The sequence below is a fragment of the Salvelinus fontinalis genome, chromosome 13 (genome assembly GCF_029448725.1).
Source record: "Salvelinus fontinalis isolate EN_2023a chromosome 13, ASM2944872v1, whole genome shotgun sequence".
Lineage (NCBI taxonomy): Eukaryota > Metazoa > Chordata > Actinopteri > Salmoniformes > Salmonidae > Salvelinus > Salvelinus fontinalis.
Genome location: NC_074677.1, coordinates 37,195,422 through 37,214,224, shown reverse-complemented (window position 1 = coordinate 37,214,224; position 18,803 = coordinate 37,195,422). Strand labels below are relative to the sequence as shown.

The 18,803-nt window shown below is 40.1% G+C and overlaps 1 protein-coding gene across 3 annotated transcripts in view; it reads right to left on the bottom strand.

Moving 5' to 3' along the window:
* Positions 1 to 249: 249 nt before the first annotated feature.
* gab3 (GRB2 associated binding protein 3) overlaps positions 250 to 18,803 on the bottom strand; it is a 21,182-nt gene continuing 2,628 nt past the window's right edge. The window contains exons 2-10 of one of the 3 annotated variants that reach the window (XM_055942714.1): positions 16,032 to 16,341; positions 5,169 to 5,370; positions 4,613 to 5,061; positions 4,352 to 4,404; positions 3,855 to 4,104; positions 3,401 to 3,491; positions 3,187 to 3,268; positions 2,696 to 2,815; positions 250 to 1,415 (exon numbers count right to left, since the gene is read on the bottom strand). In XM_055942714.1, the coding sequence (XP_055798689.1) occupies positions 1,299 to 1,415; positions 2,696 to 2,815; positions 3,187 to 3,268; positions 3,401 to 3,491; positions 3,855 to 4,104; positions 4,352 to 4,404; positions 4,613 to 5,061; positions 5,169 to 5,370; positions 16,032 to 16,341 (1,674 nt within the window). In that variant the 3' untranslated portion in view covers positions 250 to 1,298. Of the gene's footprint in view, positions 1,416 to 2,695; positions 2,816 to 3,186; positions 3,269 to 3,400; positions 3,492 to 3,854; positions 4,105 to 4,351; positions 4,408 to 4,612; positions 5,062 to 5,168; positions 5,371 to 16,031; positions 16,357 to 18,803 lie in introns of all 3 variants that reach the window. The other 2 variants (XM_055942715.1, XM_055942713.1) reach the window with 2 other exon arrangements.

Below are 18,803 nucleotides of genomic sequence, written 5' to 3'. Positions count from 1 at the left end.
GTATGTTGAAAGACTATAAGAAGACATTAAACTTTATGAGTAAAATTATGTTTGGAACTGTGCAACTTCAGGATAAGCTACAGTATAATTGCACTATGGCCCCCAGCTAGCTACTTAGGGAAGTGGTAGACTTGGTAGCCTGCTGGCTGTGTGTAACAGCTTTTCAGTTGTTTACACTAATTAGTGATGTAGTATAGCCTGCTACTGTAGCGGTGGATGACTTAATAAAGACAACAAATGTACTGTATGTAAGGTAAAAGGGATTTATTAAAGCATGAAAACATTCTTGAATGTGCATCTTTGCATACATTACATGGACATGGTAAAGCATACATTAAAACAATAAAGCTCACAACCTGAAGATTGTACCGCTTGTGCTAAAATAATGGGTTCAACTCCATCTTTAGAAACATCTAGTTAAGACTATGGCTTTTCCGACATTTGTGAAGAGATTGTTTATTGTAAGGTAGTTCTCCACCCTCACCAACTTTAGGATAGGCGCACAGTGATTTGTGCTTTCTTCTGATTGACCTATCGAGATGGTGTTAAGTATTGTGGTTTGAGTCATTGGTACCCGCTTACACAGTAATAACACAGTACTGGTACACAATATCAGGTCTGAGATGTTCATCCTGTTCATATGACTTTTTGGAATGGTACCACTCCATTCAATCCCTATTTACATGACTACAGATCGCATTGCGCTTTTCCTGCTGGCTGGAAGGCATCAGAACTTAAAAAAACAACAAATGCAATGTGCAGGGCAGAAGCATTAATGCATGTCTTTGTCTTTAGGATTCCAGGTCTACATTTGCACTTCTACATATACACCTGTACACCTGCTCATTTGGTTTAACATACTCTTATACTCAGACCATTGTACATCTAAAAACAGAATACTTGAATTCCTGTGTATTGAGAATCCATACAATCTGTTTCAGCAAAAGAATGAGAAATGAGCAGTGTCCTTTTTATTGAGTAACATTTAATACAAAAACAGCACTGTAACACAGTATATGGTAAAGTGACATTCACAGTGTAACTTTGATGTCATATTTGTACAGTGAATTTTGATGACCACAAATCAGTTATTTAAACTGTCTTTGACAACACTGTCTACTTTCTTCTCTCATAGATGTTTATATCTGATGCATTTCAAAGTGCTTTTATTTTGTACATGAAAGAAGAACTGCTCTCTTTGAGGTAAGTTACCATCTCTTATGACAGATTTTGTATGTGATGTTGCATTTGCTCCACTTGTTTTGTGAAATGGAAAGTCGTGTTTTTTCCCCACCGATTTACACTTTAGACTGCCGAACATCCTTCCACTCCATCTTAGTGTTCTGCAGGGCCTGAGTCTTCTTCTCATCCACCTGCACATAGTCCACCCTGTGTTCATCAGCAAGGAGGGGCTTCTGGAAGACATCCCAGCAGAGTTGGTGTACAGTCAACTAAGGTAATTACATTATTCAATCAAAACCTGTATCCAGAATGGAACTATCAGTCTTACATTTCGGGTCCCGTGCGGCTCAGTTGGTGGAGCAGAGCACTTTGTGGGTTTGATACTCACGGGGACCAGTATGAAAAAGCACTAAAAGGTATGCACTCACTGTAAGTTGCTCTGAAAAAGAGCATCTGTTAAATGACTAAAATGTAAATGTACATAGATTACCTTTCTCCCCTTTACATAAAGTGAAAATCTATTTTAAATTGATTCTGTTTAGTCAGTTATTCAGTGGATATAATGCAGTCTTATAGTTAGTTGCATGTAATATGTCCCCTATGCTTCAGACTGAAGGAAAGCATTAGTATTCCTTTCGCTATGTCTTTTGCAGATTGAGAGTGAATGACTTGTCACCAAAACAATGAGTCACTGACATTATTGTCTCACAGTATGCAGCTGCCTGATTCATTACCATGGAAATGGACACAGCTACACCCTGCAAGTGCTATTTCATTCTTATCACACATTTACTTGAATTTGAGCCAAAACCACAATGTAATGTATTGTTTACCTCTGGGCTATTGAATCCAGATGGAAGATGGGACAATAAAACCAAACAAATGAAATGATACATACAATTTTTGTATGTTGTTCACTGTTTTAAAGTCTGACCAGTATGTGTGTTTTCAAATACTATTTAAATGAAAACCTATTTTGCACCGCTGCTCAGACGGTGACAGACCAATAATTTGGCTTGATTTCTAACATACGAGTCAATGCAAAGTGGCACTTCAAGAAAATGTCACATACAGAATACAGATAAGGAGTCACCGAAGGACCTGTTGCCTAGATACAGGCGCATGGCACATTCAATTGGAGATTGAACGATAAGAGTGAGCAAAGCAACAAATGTCAGATTATTCCCCTAGATTGGTAATAGTAGCAATAATGAAAATGTATGACACCAATCTGTCTACTATCATGCGTATCAATTAAGCATGCAGAGACAAAGTTGTATTACTGTACAGGGGATTTTTCAATTAAAAAGTAATTGCCCACACACACTAGAATGACCAGAGGGAATTGCAGTGGATGGTGACTGTAATTTGAAGTCCTTAAAGCTGCCAGTGGCAGCTCAAAGTGAAAGACAGGCACTTCTAACGCCGTTAAATGGTTGAATTGATTCCATGTCTTGCTTTGGAGACAAACCCATTCCCACCATTTGACCTCTATTTATTCAATCAAGCTTACCTTTTGCACAGGAGACGGGGATGCGGAATTGAAATCCAGTGAAAGGTAGTCAAGGTTTGATCTCCTAAACCACGGCTGGGTGGCTCCCTCGTTTGTAGAGAAGAACAGCTGCCTTGACTCCTGAAATTAAAGTAATCTCATTTACAATGAGGCTCACTTCATATTCATCTCTGAATATGGTGTCATATGATCCACCAATACTGAACACTTTCCATTTGTATCGCTAGTTTCAGGTGAAGATCAATTGTCATATTTTAAGCCTTTCTTGGTACTGCAAACATGAATTAATAATTGTGATGCTCAAACCTTTATTCCTTTGCTTTAGGCAGTTTGGAACTCTGAGTTTAGACACAACTGCTGAATTATTCATGGAAAGCAGTCTACCTATACAGTGACTGGGGTACTTTTTTCTCTCTGTGTAGATTGTGGAAACAAAAGTGTATATGTATAACTATTTGTGATGTCAATATACATGCAGAAGGTAACTTTACTGTTGGAATGCTGCTGGCTTCTTGGTCTCCTTTAATTCCCAGTTGTCCTTGTCTTCTCTCCAGTAGGACTTGCAGTGCATTTCTGGGAACAACACAAACAAACATACCAACACACAAACAAATTAATCCATTTTTCCCTCCTTTTTTCATTTTAGAATTTGGACAGAAAGAGAGCTGAGAGTTCAGGGTGGATATAGTTATATCTCTGACTCACCCTGGCTCTGTCATGGTTCTGATCAGAGGCATATGAGTTGGACATTCTCTTATAGTGGACAGGCCCCTCAAGTCCAGTGGTGGAGGCCGGGCTGCGAACCAGAGAAACAACATGGTGAGATGAGGCAAGCAACCCTCAAATTCTCTATTGGACAATAATGATCAGGTCTACTTTTCTCCAAACAAAGGGCATTTGTGTTGAAATAGCAATATTTCAAAAAGAGCCATGCTGCAAATACTGTCCCGAAAGAAGACTTTCACAGACGAAGACATGTATCCAATAGTGGGTCTTGTGGGAGACACAAGGTTCAATAGAATGTAAAACCTTATTAATTTTGCTTTCAGCAAAATACGTTTATGAAAGCATTTTTTTATGCTTCCTCTACTGAGTACGATGATTGAATAGATTATGTAGCCCTTTAGACAGGACTTTTTCCTTCCTTTTTGCTCATTACCTCTCCTGCGTGGTTTGAGATCCCTGTTGATTGGAGGTGGTTCTAAATCCCCAGGTAGACCTGCAGTGGGAAAGGGGGTGGGAGCGAGAGGGGCCTCTGTTTTGCCATTAGCCTTGAGGAAGCTGATTGTAGTGGGGCTCATAGGGATGTAGCCGTCCGATACATCTTCACCAACACAGACAGGTGGAGAGGCCATGGGCACGTATGAGTCCTCATGGCAGTTTGGACTTTGAGTGGCAATGAAACGTGGCTGCAAAAAGACAACAAGACCAGACCAACTTGGAAATGTGTAGTAGACCATGGCTTATAATGATGTAGAAAGGTCACTTGTAAATCCTGTATTGTTGTTTGACATTCAAGAAGGCAAAAAATTACAGTTGACAATTATTATTAATTATTACCTTCTATGAACTGTCCAACAACATTATGTCCAAAACATTTTGTAGTATTGGAAATGCCCATCAGTTCCCATCGATTGCAAGTACATGTGTTCTTACCAAATTAAGACTGAGCCTTTTGTTCCTGCTCCTCAGTGCACTCCCCTCAATGTCTTCTAGATTAGACAGAAATATCACTGATGAAGGCGGTTGTGATGTTATATAACAGAAAAAATGACACTGTGTGGTTGGAAACATGATTGGTCAGAATCAATACATGTGCTGACTGTATATATTACATATACCGTATAATATATACCAGTTTATGGAGCCAGGTATGAAGGGCCTAGACTGAAGGACTCTGCTGGTTATATACTGTACCTCTTCTGAAGTGGTCTGGCAGGCCTGACAGAGAGATCCTCCGGGGGATGAGTGCAGGTTGGCCTGTGAGCTGCTGCCCAACCCCACCCAGAGGCCTATAGGAGCCCTCATCACTAAGGTGCTCTGAGAGGTGGATAGACTTGGGGGGCAGAGGAGGGGGAGTTAGTCCATCAGTTGTTACCTCCAATATGGCAGAAGAATATGGCTTATCAAACTGGAAGATGTCGGGTGTACGGTTGAGAGTTCGAGGAGAGTTCGAGGATGACGTGGGGCCACATGGGGCGCTGGAAGGGGGGTCATGCATCCTTATGTGGGGGAAGGGGGACAGAGATGGTCCAGTGTGGGGAAAGGGAGACCGAGAAGGATCAGGTGAAGAGAAGACATCTTCTGTAGTAGCGTCTGATGAATTTTGTTCCAGAGATCGCTCAGAGTTTGAAAAGCTGTCACATCTATAAAATAAAGAAAAAGGGAAATACAGTGCTTATTGTTTATCATCATTAAAACAATGTGTGGATATGGTGTCCAGTTTGAGGTTTAAGAGGTATAGGCTACGTACCTAAAGATGCTGAACCTCCCTGTCTCACACTGTGAGAGGAAGAGGTAGTCCATTGGATGGTTGGGATTCATCAGGCTGGGCATCTCAACTCTGCTGTTGCCATAGGCCATGAAGTCATGGTTGGAAGTGAATGACATATTTCGGGAGAGAGCAGGTGAAGGCTGCTGGGAGGTTGGGTTGTGCGAAAAACCTTCCTCTGATTCTGAAAAAAACAGATATGTGGGGAGAGAGCAAGAGAGAGATAATATAAGGAATAGAGAGAAAAGAGAGAAGAAATCCATAGTTTCTACATTAGTTCTGAGCTGGCTCAGGATAATGTTACATTCATTAGGCCAGAGTCAAACAGGAATCCTGATCTGTCTCTTGACAAATGTGATCTCTGAGACGTAGTTGTCAATGATCTCCAGCAGGTGGCAGTGGAATGAATTTGAGCAGTGCTTTAAATGCTTTTGCTCTTGTCCATGCCCCTTTACCCTAAACAAAGCCCCTACCATATAGCTATGCAGACTGAGCAGCCCCTCTGCTAAACGAACATCCACTATGGTACAATATAATCACAACACCTGTGTATGTATAAACATGTTGTATGTTGTATAAACATGTGACATGCATATAAACATTATCTCACCAGCACCATAAAACATAAGAATGAGAAGAAAAAAGAACAGGCAGTTTAAATTTGGAAAAAAAGAAAGACCATTCTTAACTTCTCCAAACCATATACATATTTTGTGTCTGTACAGCGCATTCGGAAAGTACTCAGACCCTTAACTTTTCCACATTTAGTTAGTTTACAGCCTTATTCTAAAATGGATTAAATAAAAATGTCCTCATCAATCTACACACAATAGTCCTTAATGACGAAGCAAAAACAGGTTTTGAATTTTTAGCAAATTTACAAAAAATTAGAAACAGAAATACCTTATTTACATAAGTATTCAGACCCTTTATTATGAGACTCGAAATTGAGCTCAGGTGCATCCTGTTTCCATTTATCATCCTTGAGATGTTTCTTAAACTTGATTGGAGTCCAAATGTGGTAAATTCAATTTATTGGACATGATTTGGAAGGCACACACCAGTCTAAATTAGGTCCCAGAGTTGACAGTGGATGTCAGAGCAAAAACCAAACCATGAGGTAGAAGAAATTGTCCGTAGAGCTCTGAGACAGGATTGTGTCGAGGCATAAATCTGGGGAAGGGTACCAAAAAATGTCGGCAGCATTGAAGGTCCCCAAGAACACAATGGCCTCCGTCGTTCTTAAATTTAAAAAGTTTGGAACCACCAAGACTCTTCCTAGAGCTGGCCGCCCGGCCAAACTGAGCAATCGAGGGAGAAGGGCCTTGGTCAAGTAGGTACCAAGAACCTGATGGTCACTCTGACAGAGCTCCAGAGTTCCTCTGTGGAGATGGGATAACTTTCCAGAAGGACAACCATCTCTGCAGCACTCCGCCAATCAGGCCTTTATGGTAGAGTGGCCAGCCGGAAGCCACTCCTCAGTAAAAGGCACATGACAGCCTGCTCGGAGTTTGCCAAATGGCACCTAAAGGACTCTCAGACCATGAGAAACAAGATTCTCTGGTCTGATGAAACCAAGATTGAACTCTTTCGCCTGAATGCTAAGCATCATGTCTGGAGGAAACATGATACCATCCCTATGGTGAAGCATTGTGGTTGCAGCATCATGCTGTGGATATGTTTTTCAAATGCAGGGACTGGGAGACTAGTCAGGATCAAAGGAAAGATGAACGGAGAAAAGCACAGAGAGATCCTTAATGAAAACCTGTTCCAGCTCGCTCAGGACCTCAGACTGGGATGAATGTTCACCTTCCAACAGGACAACGACCCTAAGCACAGAGCCAAGACAATGCAGAAGTGGCTTCGGGACAAGGCTCTGAATGTCCTCGAGTGGCCCAGCCAGAGCCCGGGCTTGAACCTGATCGAACATCTCTGGAGAGACCTGAAAATAGCTGTGCAGCGACGCTCCCCATCCAACCTGACAAAGATTGAGAGGATCTGCAGAGAATAATGGGAGAAACTCCCCAAATACAGGTGTGCCAAGCTTGTAGCATCATGCCCAAGAAGACTCAAGGCTGTAATCGCTGCCAAAGGTGCTTCAACAAACTACTGAGTAAAGGGTCTGAATACTTATGTAAATGTGATATTTCAAAATGTCTAAAAACCTGTTTTTGCTTTGTCATTATGGGGTATTGTGTGTAGATTGATGAGGGGGAAAAAACTATTTAATCAATTTTAGAACAAGGCTGTAAAGTAACAAAATGTGGAAATTGTCAAGGGGTCTGAATAATTTCCGAATGCGCTTTATAGTTGTGTTTTTGAGTTTTCTACTGAAAATGTTTGAGGCAAGGTGCTGACTAGTGGAACACAGCTATAACTATTTGTTTTCTTATAAAATGGTTTTAGTTGAGCAGTGAGACATGCAGACAGGAGCGTGAGATCTATATGGTCAGGATATAAGGGGAAACATCCATGTTATCATCATTGGTCCTCCCAGGATTTCTCCATTGGGCCCAACTAATAGGGAGTTTTTGCTCCTGGCTGCCGTACATCGTCTCAAACGCGGTTAGCTCCAAGGAGTACAGGCTGGGTCAAGGGATCCATCGAAGTACAATTGTACCCCGCCTTCCATCTCTGACATGGAGCGTACCGAAGGGCCCGTTAAGTAGTATTTCACTTAATCATTGGCAATCATCTCTGCTTGGCTTTCAGTAACTGAGTTCATTATAGTTATAAAGACCTAGTACAGTATGGGGGAGATAACATGGGTTTGATCTATAAACGCTTTGTATATTTATATTTCTATAGACAATGAGATGCACTGTGAAAAAATGAATACTGAATGCTCTAATTAGTTATGTATTTATAAGACTCATACTGTAACATCAGGAAGAGCCTAAACTTCTTATTTTTTCAGCACATGAAACAGCAGATAAAACTAAACAATTGTGGCAGTATCTCTTGTGTGTTTCTTTCACAATGGATTTATCACAGTGTGTGGATTGAATTACGTTCACATTCATACATTTAGTATTTTCTTCTTTTTTTGTGTAATGAATAGTCAACAAGTTCAGAATTTCATTGACCTAATGTCTCACATTGTGTTATCTTTCCCAGTTATGTGTAAACCTGGGGTTTGCTACTGTTCCTCTGGGCTATAATCTCTTATCTTTGTCTGGATATCATGTAGTCTGCCCTATCTGCTCCACACAGACAACACTGTTTTACTAAATGTTCCAACTGCCAACTATTATTAACTCCAAACCAGGGGGAGAACTGTGGAAAAGACATGAAGGCAAGAGAGCATGGTTTCTAAGTGTTCAAGCATCCACCTCCAACTGTTCAAGCATCACCCTGGCTGAACTTCCATGCCTGTAGAGAGTTGTAATGTCTATGGCACTATGAGTTTCACAGAGAAAGATAGCTAGTAACGCTTTACTATATGTTTGTAATAAAAAAAATAAAAAAAATATGTCACTTTGGCACATTTTTCAGATGTAAGTGGTGTCTTTTCAAAATGTTGTAGTTAATCTCAAACCATTTTTTATTAAATATAATTAGTAAAAGGTTATTGGTGTATATCACCTTGTCACACCTGTCTTTGTGATTGTCTCCACCCCCCTCCAGGTGTCGCCCATCTTCCCCATTATCCCCTGTGTATTTATACCTGTGTTCTCTGTTTGTCTGTTGCCAGTTTGTCTTGTTTGTCAAGTCCAGCATTTTTGTTCTCAGCTTCTGCTTTTCCCAGTTTCTCTTTTTCTTGCCCTCCTGGTTTTGACCCTTGCCTGTCCTGACTCTGAGCCCGCCTGCCGTCCGGTACCGTTGCCCTACCTCTGGTTCAATGACCCCTGCCTGCCTTGAACTGTCTATTGCCTGCTCTTGTTGGATTATTAAACCATTGTTAATTTGACGTGTCTTCATCTTGGTCTTACATACCTGATACACCTTTTCTATGTGACTTTTCAACTGATACATTATCACATATCTCTCTGCTTAACAAAATCCATCAGTTTACAGTGTATTTCAGATAATGAGTAGAATATGTTGTTATATACCATCCAGGTATTTCAGCAGTGCATTGACTGGACACGTCCGGTTTCTTTTATACTGTTTTTCACTCTGTGTATTTAAATACATTATTCTCTACATAACTCATTCTAATAAACTGTACCTACTACTGTACATTGTATTTTTGTTATACTGTTTATACATACTGTCTATTTATATGCTGGATTCTTGACATAGCTCACTGTAATAAATCTACTGCTGTACATATCATTCTTAGTACATATTTGTGGTGTATATATGGATAGATTGTGTTTGGATTACTTATTTAGTGTTATTTGGGTTGTTAACTTAAGGATCTGACCCTTTTTTATAAATGTTTGCCTAAAATGACATCTAAATCTAAATGCCTGTAGCTCAGGACCTGAAGCAAGGATATGCATATTATTGATATCATTTGAAAGGAAACACTTTGATGTTTGTGGAAATGTGAAATTAATGTAGGAGAATTTAACACATTAGATCTGGTAAAAGATAATACAAAGAAAAAAACATATTTTTTTTGTACCATCATCTTTGAAATACAAGAGAGAGGTCACAATGTACTATTGCCGGTGAGGCACAATTTCGATTTTGGCCACTAGATGGCAGCAGCTTATGTGCAAAGTTTTAGACTGATGCAATGAACCATTGCATTGCTGTTCAAAATGTTGTATCAAGACTGCCCAAATGTGCCTAATTGGTTTATTAATACATTTTCAAGTTCATAACTGTGCACAAATATAGATTTGTACAGTGCTGAGCTATATACACTGAACAAAAATATAAATGCAACATGCAACAATTTCAAAGATTTTATTAAGTTGCAGTTCAAATAAGGAAATCAGTCAATTGAAATAAATAAATGAGGCCCTAATCTACGGATTTCACATGACTGGGAATACAGATATACATCTGTTGGTCACAGACACCTTAAAAAAGGAAGGGGCGTGGATCAGAAAACCAGGCAGTATCTGGTTTGACCACCATTTGCCTCATGCAGCGAGACACATCTCCTTCGCATAAGGTTAATCAGGCTGTTGATTGTGGCATGTGGAATGCTGTTCCACTCCTCTTCAATGGCTGTGCGAAGTTGCTGGATATTGGCGGGAACTGTTACACGCTGTTGTACATGTTGATCCAGAGCATCCCAAACATGCTCAATGGGTGACATGTCTGGTGAGTATGCAGACCATGGAAGAACTGGGACATTTTCAGCTTCTAGGAATTGTGTATAGATCCTTGCGACATGGGGCAGTGCATTATCATGCTAAAACATGAGGTGATGGTGGTGGATGAATGGCATGACAATGGGCCTCAGAATCTCATCACGGTATCTCCATCTATAAAATGCAATTGTGTTCATTGTCCGTAGCTTATGCCTGCTCATACCATAAACCCACCTCCATCATGTGGCACTCTGTTCACAACGTTGACATTAGCAAATAGTTCGGCCACACAAGGCCATACACGCTATCTGCCAGGTACAATTGAAACCAGGATTCATCCGTGAAGAGCACACTTCTCCAGTGTGCCAGTGGCCATCTAAGATGAGATTTTGCCCACTGAAGTCAGTTACGACGCCAAACTAAAGTCAGGTCAAAACCCTGGTGAGGACGACGAGCACGCAGATGAGCATCCCTGAGACGGCTTCTGACAGTTTGTGCAGAAATCCTTCGGTTGTGCAAACCCACAGTTTCATCAGCTGTCCGGTTGGCTAGTCTCAAACGATCTCACAGGGGAAGAAGCTGGATATGGAGATCCTGGGCTGGCGTGGTTACACGTGGTCTGTGGTTGTGAGCTGGTTTGACGTACTGCCAAATTCTCTAAATCGATGTTAGAGGCGGCTTATGGTAGAGAAATTAACATTCAATTATTTGGCAACAGCTCTGGTGGACATTCCTGTAGTCAGCATGCCAATTACACACTCCACTCAAAACTTCAGACATCTATGGTGTTGTGTACCAAAACTGCACATTTTAGCTTCTTGACATGCCACACCTGTCAGGTGGATGGATTATCTTGGCAAATGAGAAATGGTCACTAACAGGGATGTAAACAAATTTGTCCACAAAATTTGAGAAAAATGTTTTTGTGCGTATGGATCATTTCTGGGGTATTTTATTTCAGCTCATGAAACATGGGACCAAAACTTTACATGTTGCGTTTATATTTTTGTTCAGTGTATGTAAAATAGGCACTGTATTATTTTGGTTCAGTACAGTAGTTATCTGTTTTGAGACATTTGATTAAGTGACAGTTAAATGTACTGTTAACAAATGACAAGACAATCATATAAAAAGTTATGTGAATATTGCATAAAAAAAAAGAAAAAGAAAATACTTGAATTTTGAAAGAGTTATTTGGTGCAGTGAACAAGTGACTTTGTGAATTTGTTTGTTGTACAGATGTAGGATCTTAATTTGAGCCAATTTGCTACATTAGGAAAATAATTATTTAGCAACAGAAAATGTGAATTGGTATGTAGATTATAATTAATGAACATCTTTGTAGGGGTTGATACATTTTTCTTAAGGGAAAATCAAGTCAGAAATTTCTAAGTGGAAGTTACAAATTTCAGAAGCCTTTTTAAAACTCAAATACACGAAATAAACGTCCTGCATTGTAGGAAAGATCCTGCAACAGGGTGATCAAATTAAGATCCTACATCTGTACTTAGTCAACTGAAAATGAGTTTTGAAACATGAGTCATTTTGATTATCTGTTTAGATTGTTGTACAAAGAGTTGTACCCCACACTAGTGAAGAATGTACCACACACTAGTGAAAAATGTACCACACACTAGGGGAAAATGTACCACACACTAGGGGAAAATGCATCAAAGTGATGGAAAAAAAACTGTAGCACTCAGAATCTCTGCAAAATGATTTGATTATTGCTACAACATTGAGGTAGGTGAGTGCGTGCGTGTATGCATGTGTGAGTGCATTCTTACTTGTGAGTTTGTGTGTGGTGTGTGTGTGCATACATCTTTGTGTTTCTATCATTTAGTGTGCATGTACAGTGCATTGGGACATTTTTCACATTCCTTCCCCTTTCCACATTTTGTTACATTACATCATTATTTAAAAAAATTCTCACCAATCTACACACAATACCCCATAATGACAAAGCTGTGTGTGCTGCCCATGCGTGTCAGTGCATTCGGAAAGTACTCAGACCCTTCACTTTTCCACATTTTGCTAGTTTACAGCCTTATTCTAAAATGGATTAAATAAAAATATCCTCATCTCACATTGTATACAGACTTATTTTTCTACTGTATTATTGACTGTATGTTTGTTTTACTCCATGTGTAACTCTGTGTTGTTGTATGTGTCGAACTGCTTTGCTTTATCTTGGCCAGGTCGCAATTGTAAATGAGAACTTGTTCTCAACTAGCCTACCTGGTTAAATAAAGGTGAAATAGAAAATAAATAAATAAAAAGATCTACACACAATAGTCCATAATGTTGAAGCGAGAAAAAAAATAGAAATGTTTTGCAAATTTATTAAAAATAAAAGCTGAAATACCTTATTTACATAAGTATTCAGACCCTTTGCTATGAGACTCGAAATTGAGCTCAGGTGCATCCTGTTTCCATTGATCATCCTTGACAGCGGTGACGTGTCATTCATGGCAGGTAGGGCAGAACCCCACCTGTTTTGTGCCACACCTGTTTAGCTATAAAAAAAAGATATATCTTTTATTTTTGTGTGCTTGTTTTGCATGTTATTTTGGCATTAAAAACATGTAACATGTCAGTTTGCAAATGATGTAAAATAAATAAATAATTGCGTTAATAAAGCCACGGACAAACGTCTCTTTTTTGCTTTCTTGAGACACTACGTCACTGCAAAATGTACGGTTAGAGCTCGAACATTCAAGCCCCTTGGGTGCTGCCATCAACTTAAATTAGAAGTGCCCATCCAAGAAGGCTCAAAGTCATTGGCCACAGATATTACTACCGCAGCTTTGATTAGACTGATCATATCAACATCATTCTTTCAAAAAGAAGTGATCATCATGCATCAAGTCGGCAATCTACTGGCAAATCCTTTTCAATCCTTGTCATATGAAGAGAAAATATAGATAAAACGTTTCAGTGCTCATCAGCCATTGGACATAAACATTACACAACAAATTGGAAATCACAAATTAAACAATGAGTGCTAAGGCGCCACTGCAGCCCCGGGTTCGATCCCAGGCTGTGTCACAGCCGGCTGTGACCGGGAGACCCATGAGGCGGCACACAATTGGCCCAGCGACGTCCGGGTTAGGGGAGGGTTTGGTCCCTTTCCCCCTCATAATTTAGCCTACTATTCTGATTTGGTGGTACACATGTAGCCTATAGCCTGTTTTAGAGAAATGTAATCATTGAATATTGTAAGAGTTTTCATTGTCTGCTTATATGCCCACTTTCCTTATCCTACGGTTCTGACTTGGTGTACAGGGAGAATATTGTAAGAATGGCCCACGTTCAGAATTCTGTCACTGTACATTTCAAAAGTGCTGAACATTTTTTTTATATTGACTACCTTCGTCCTAGCTCGCTCATTAATGTCTTAATCCAAATTACGGATTCACTCTTATCCGCTCCTCGTCCCCTTATGCCATAGTTTGTACATCTCAATTGTCGGTAGAAACCACATTTGTTTAAGCAAATCAGTCATATCAGCTATGTTTTTTTAAAGACTGTAAATGAATCTGAATGAACTGTTTCACTGCCAGAAAAGGCTCCGATGATAGCCAGGTGTAGCAGTGATAAGGATTCACTACATGTTGCTGAAAAGATTGGGACATCTTTATGTAGGCCCTAACAGTTTGTTGGCACCATTTGTCACCGTTATAGTGCAATTAATCTATTGTTTAGTGTTGTGTTGTGCTGTGTAGCAATGTGGGGAGTTTGCCCCACCAAGATATACATGCTAAAATTGCCACTGATCCATGAGATGTTTCTACAACTTGATTGGAGTCCACCTGATGTAAATTCTATTGATTGGACATCATTTGGAATGGGACACACCTATCTATATAAGGTCTCACAGATGACCGTGCATGCAGAGCAAAAACCAAGCCATGAGGTCGAAGGAATTGTCCATAGAGCTCCGTGACAGGATTGTGTCAAGGCAGAGATCTGGAAAAGGGTACCAAAAAATCTCTGCATCATTGAAGGTCCCCAAGAACACAGTGGCCTCCAATGGAAGAAGTTTGGAACCACCAAACCTGCCAAACTGAGCAATCGAGGGAGAAGGGACTTGGTCAAAGAGCTGACCAAGAACCCAATGGTCTCTCTGACAGAGCTCCGGAGTTCCACTGTGGAGATGGGAGAACCTTCCAGAATGACAACCATCTCTGCAGCACTCCACCATTCAGACCTTTATGGTAGAGTGGCCAGACGGAAACAACTCCTCAGTAAAAGGCACATGACAGCCTGCTTGGATTTTGCAAAAAGGCACCTTAAGGACTCTCAGAACATGAGAAACAAGATTCTCTGGTCGGATGAAACAAAGATTCAACTCTTTGGCCTGAATGCCAAGTGTCACATCTGGAGGAAACCTGGCACCATCCCTATGGTGAAGCATGATCGTGGCAGCATCATGCTGTGAGGATGTTTTTCAGCAGTAGGGACTCGGAGACTAGTCAGGATCGACGGACAGATGAACGAAGCAAAGTACAGAGAGATCCTTGATGAAAACCTGCTCCAGAGCACTCAGGACCTCAGCCTGAGGCGAAGGTTCACCTACCAACAGGACAATGACCCTAAACACACAGCCAAGACAACCTAGGAGTGGCTTCGGGACAAGTCTCTGAATGTCCTTGAGTGGCCCAGCCAGAGCCCAGACTTGAACCCTGATCGAGCATCTCTGGAGAGACCTGAAAATTGCTGTGCAGCGACGCTCCACATCCAACCTGACAGAACTTGAAAGGGATCTGCAAAGAAGAATGGGAGAAACTCCCCAAATACAGATGTGCCAAGCTTGTAGCGTCATACCCCAAAAGACCTGAGGCTTTAATCAATGCCAAAAGTGCGTCAACAAAGTACTGAGTAAAGGAAGGGTCTAAATACATATGTAAATGTAATATTTCCGTTTTTATTTTTAATACATTTGCAAAAATGTATAAGAAACAGTTTTTATTTGTCATTATGGGGTATTGCGTTCAGATTTATGAGGGTAAAAAACTATGTAATCTGAATACTTTCTGAATGCACTGTACATCAGGGTCCCTTTGCAAAACAGGTTATAACCTCCAGAGCCTTTCCTGGTTAAATAAAGGTTAAATAAAATATATTCTGCTCATACTATTCATAAAATTGTTTACCATCAAAAAATCGTATGTATTTCAATGTCATTGCATAAGTGACATCAGTACATTTCTTGAGCCCAATAACTTTATCGGCCCAAAACTTTAGAGGCAGTATAACACTTGTCCTGCAGCAGTAATGATTGAAACATCTCCTTTAAATGCAATGCAAAACTGCACATGACAAATTAATATGGTCCTTTCCTTGACTTACCAATCATCATCAGATTACCACGTAAATGGTATGTTATCTCAGTCTTGATTTTATATATCCTTCCTTAACATGCCTACATGACTACTCTGTCATAGGATGAAAGCCTCCAACAATAGTTGAATACCAAACTGTTTCTCTATATTCTTTGTTGAAATTGAACACATAAATGTGATTTTGGAACTAATACTAATAATTCATTTAATTTGTAAAGCGCATTTCTCACACCCAAGGCGCTTAAACTGTGACTGTAATGAACTGCGTCTCTGTGCGAGTTCCTTACCTGTCCCATCATCCATACTCAGAGGTCCAAAGTGACAGATCTCCCTGATCTGACTGACCCAAATGTTCATCTCCTCCTCAGTCTTGGCCACCAGGTAGAACATGCGAGACGACGTCTTGACAACGAAGAGGTGCTGGTTCTGGAACTCCCTCTTGACCAGGCGTTGCTCTGTCTGCATCTGCACCTCACACTCTCTCAGGTCGATGGTGCGGATGGGCTTCTTTGAGGTCTTGTTTCGGTAGTACTCCAACACATCTGGGTTCCCACTCATACGTCCTCTTTGAAGAACAAACCAACGTCTCCTCCATGCCTAGGGGACAGGGAACTACGCAGATTAACATACTGTACTGTTGCACCTTGTACTTATAGACAAATCAATATAATACAATTATTCTGCACACATATGTAGACTAGTTGCCTTAGTTGGTTAGTAACCTTAGAAATATTTGGTTGGTAATAATGGTTGGTGTATTTTTATGTGACTTTAGGTTCAACCATGGCCTCAGCAATAGAATGTTGCTGTTCTCTATCAATGTTGATTTCATAGTTTATAAACAGAACCATCAGTGATACATTAAAACATGGTAGCTCAATACAGAAACATCTGAACTATTTTTATGTCCCCTGACTGTGACTAAAGATTCTTTGTACAAAGCACTGTCTTTATCCTCATGTAGATTCCAGCATTGTGACCTGTGTCAATCAGTTTATGTCACACACAATGCATCGGGGAACATACATTTTTAGGCATGGAAAATGTATCACTGCTCTTCTGACCACGTTCATTTAGCAACACAACCTTAATTTACCACAGCTATAGACAACACCCTTTTTCTTGCTTTTGGTACGGTTGTTGTGAGGAACTGACAACAACGTTTCCCAGAAGTGCTGAGAAGAGGAAGTTAATTCTATGTAGAAGAGAAGGTCTGACACGAACAAAAAGCTAATTGTACTGCAGTGTGGGTCACTAACGTATTGGGGAAGATTAAAAAGGCAACCTCTTTTTCTGCTGCAGTTTTCCATGCCAGAATGGATACCGATTAGTATAGGAGGGGTTTTGTTTTCAGTAATGCTATGAGAATTTGATACTTAGCTGGCTCTCTTCATTTTGATACTGAATAAGTAGGCCTAACTGAAGTACTTAAAAATGTTGGTCTTGACCTCATGTTCACTCACATGGGCTATGAGTCATATGTCCATCTATATACTGACTGTCAAATATTCATGACTGACTTCCATCGGCCTACTACGTCTGTTCTTCAAACTTCACCCATGTACTATTTAAAGCCATTTCCATTACCACCTTTTTAGCAGCAGTTGTATATTTGTATACCGTTGACTAATAAATTCAGTATTCATGTGATTCATGCATTATTCTACCTGTCATACATCTGTTGTCATGGAACACTGGATGGTCTGAAATGAAATCATAGCTGTTTTTGAGCTTTGAGAGTAAATTTGATGAAACAACCTATCAGAAAGAAGAAATGTGATTTGTTTTGAAGAGGCAGTGGTATTAGCATATTGGCAACAGCACTTTTTGTAGCTGTGTTACACTATTATTCCTATCTCAGTTGACAAAGGAAATGTGTGCTATAACCCACCAGCCACCAATTTCAGGAATATATTGTTTATCTTTGTGATGATCTTTCAAGAGAGTTATGAACATGCTCAGAACGTTTGTTTGAAACCAAAACTCTGTCTTGTTGTGCCCACACTCGTATTCAAATCAATCATAAACAGTGAACAAGTTGTAAATCCTCATTTGCATCACACAGTGCTAGGACAGAGGACAGAGATACAGAGAGTAGGGCAGCTCATGTTCATCACACAGTGCTAGGACAGAGGACAGAGGACAGAGATACAGAGAGAAGGGCAGCTCATGTTCGTCATCAGTGCTACATGTTCAGTATGTCAAAGCATATTGAAAATGCATGATGTGAGAATAATTAACACACACATACGCATGCACACACTAGCACACGCACTCTACACACATGCACATTGTAATATTGTTGTATGGTGGTGTTAAACATTTTGTATTCTAGATATGTAGTGGAGTAATAATGTTATATGATGTACCGTTTTATCTTTGGTTTTATTTGTGATGTAAGTGCCTTAATGTGTTTGGACCCCAGGAAGAGTAGCTGCTGCCTTGGCTGCAGCTAATGGGGATCCCTAATAAAAACAATACAAAAAAACCCTACCGGGAAATATCCTCACACTCTAGAAACCTCTACAGAATCATGCGTAAAAACACTTCCTTGTTCTGGTGATAAAGGCCTTATTGAGTGCGAACTCAACTCTGCTGGAAGATAAACTAGGCCTATTCTATTGAGAGTGATGTTTTTAAACCATACAATTTTTGTTTGGAACATGTTTCCCCATGATATTTTTTATAAAATGTCACACAATTATTATGTTATGTAGAATATTAAAACATTTAACTATTTTACCACTACAGATCCTTTAATTTGTTTTGTTGACCCTTACGCAGGCCTTGCCTTTTTCAAATTGAAATGTGGTTAACTTGTGTATTTATGTATGTTAACTTATGGGCCACTGGCAATGCTAGCTGTGACCTCTGTGTGTTGGAGAATTGAAACTGTCTGTGACTTTCACTCTCTGAGTCTCATCATTAGTGTTTCTAAGAGCTAGCTGCTCTGGGCCTTCACTTGCTATGTGTAGGGAATGATGAGCCCAATGTATGCCCACACACTTTTCTCTTGTGTATGGTTAGTCTGGTCCTTGCAAAGGGAAACATTGTCCTTC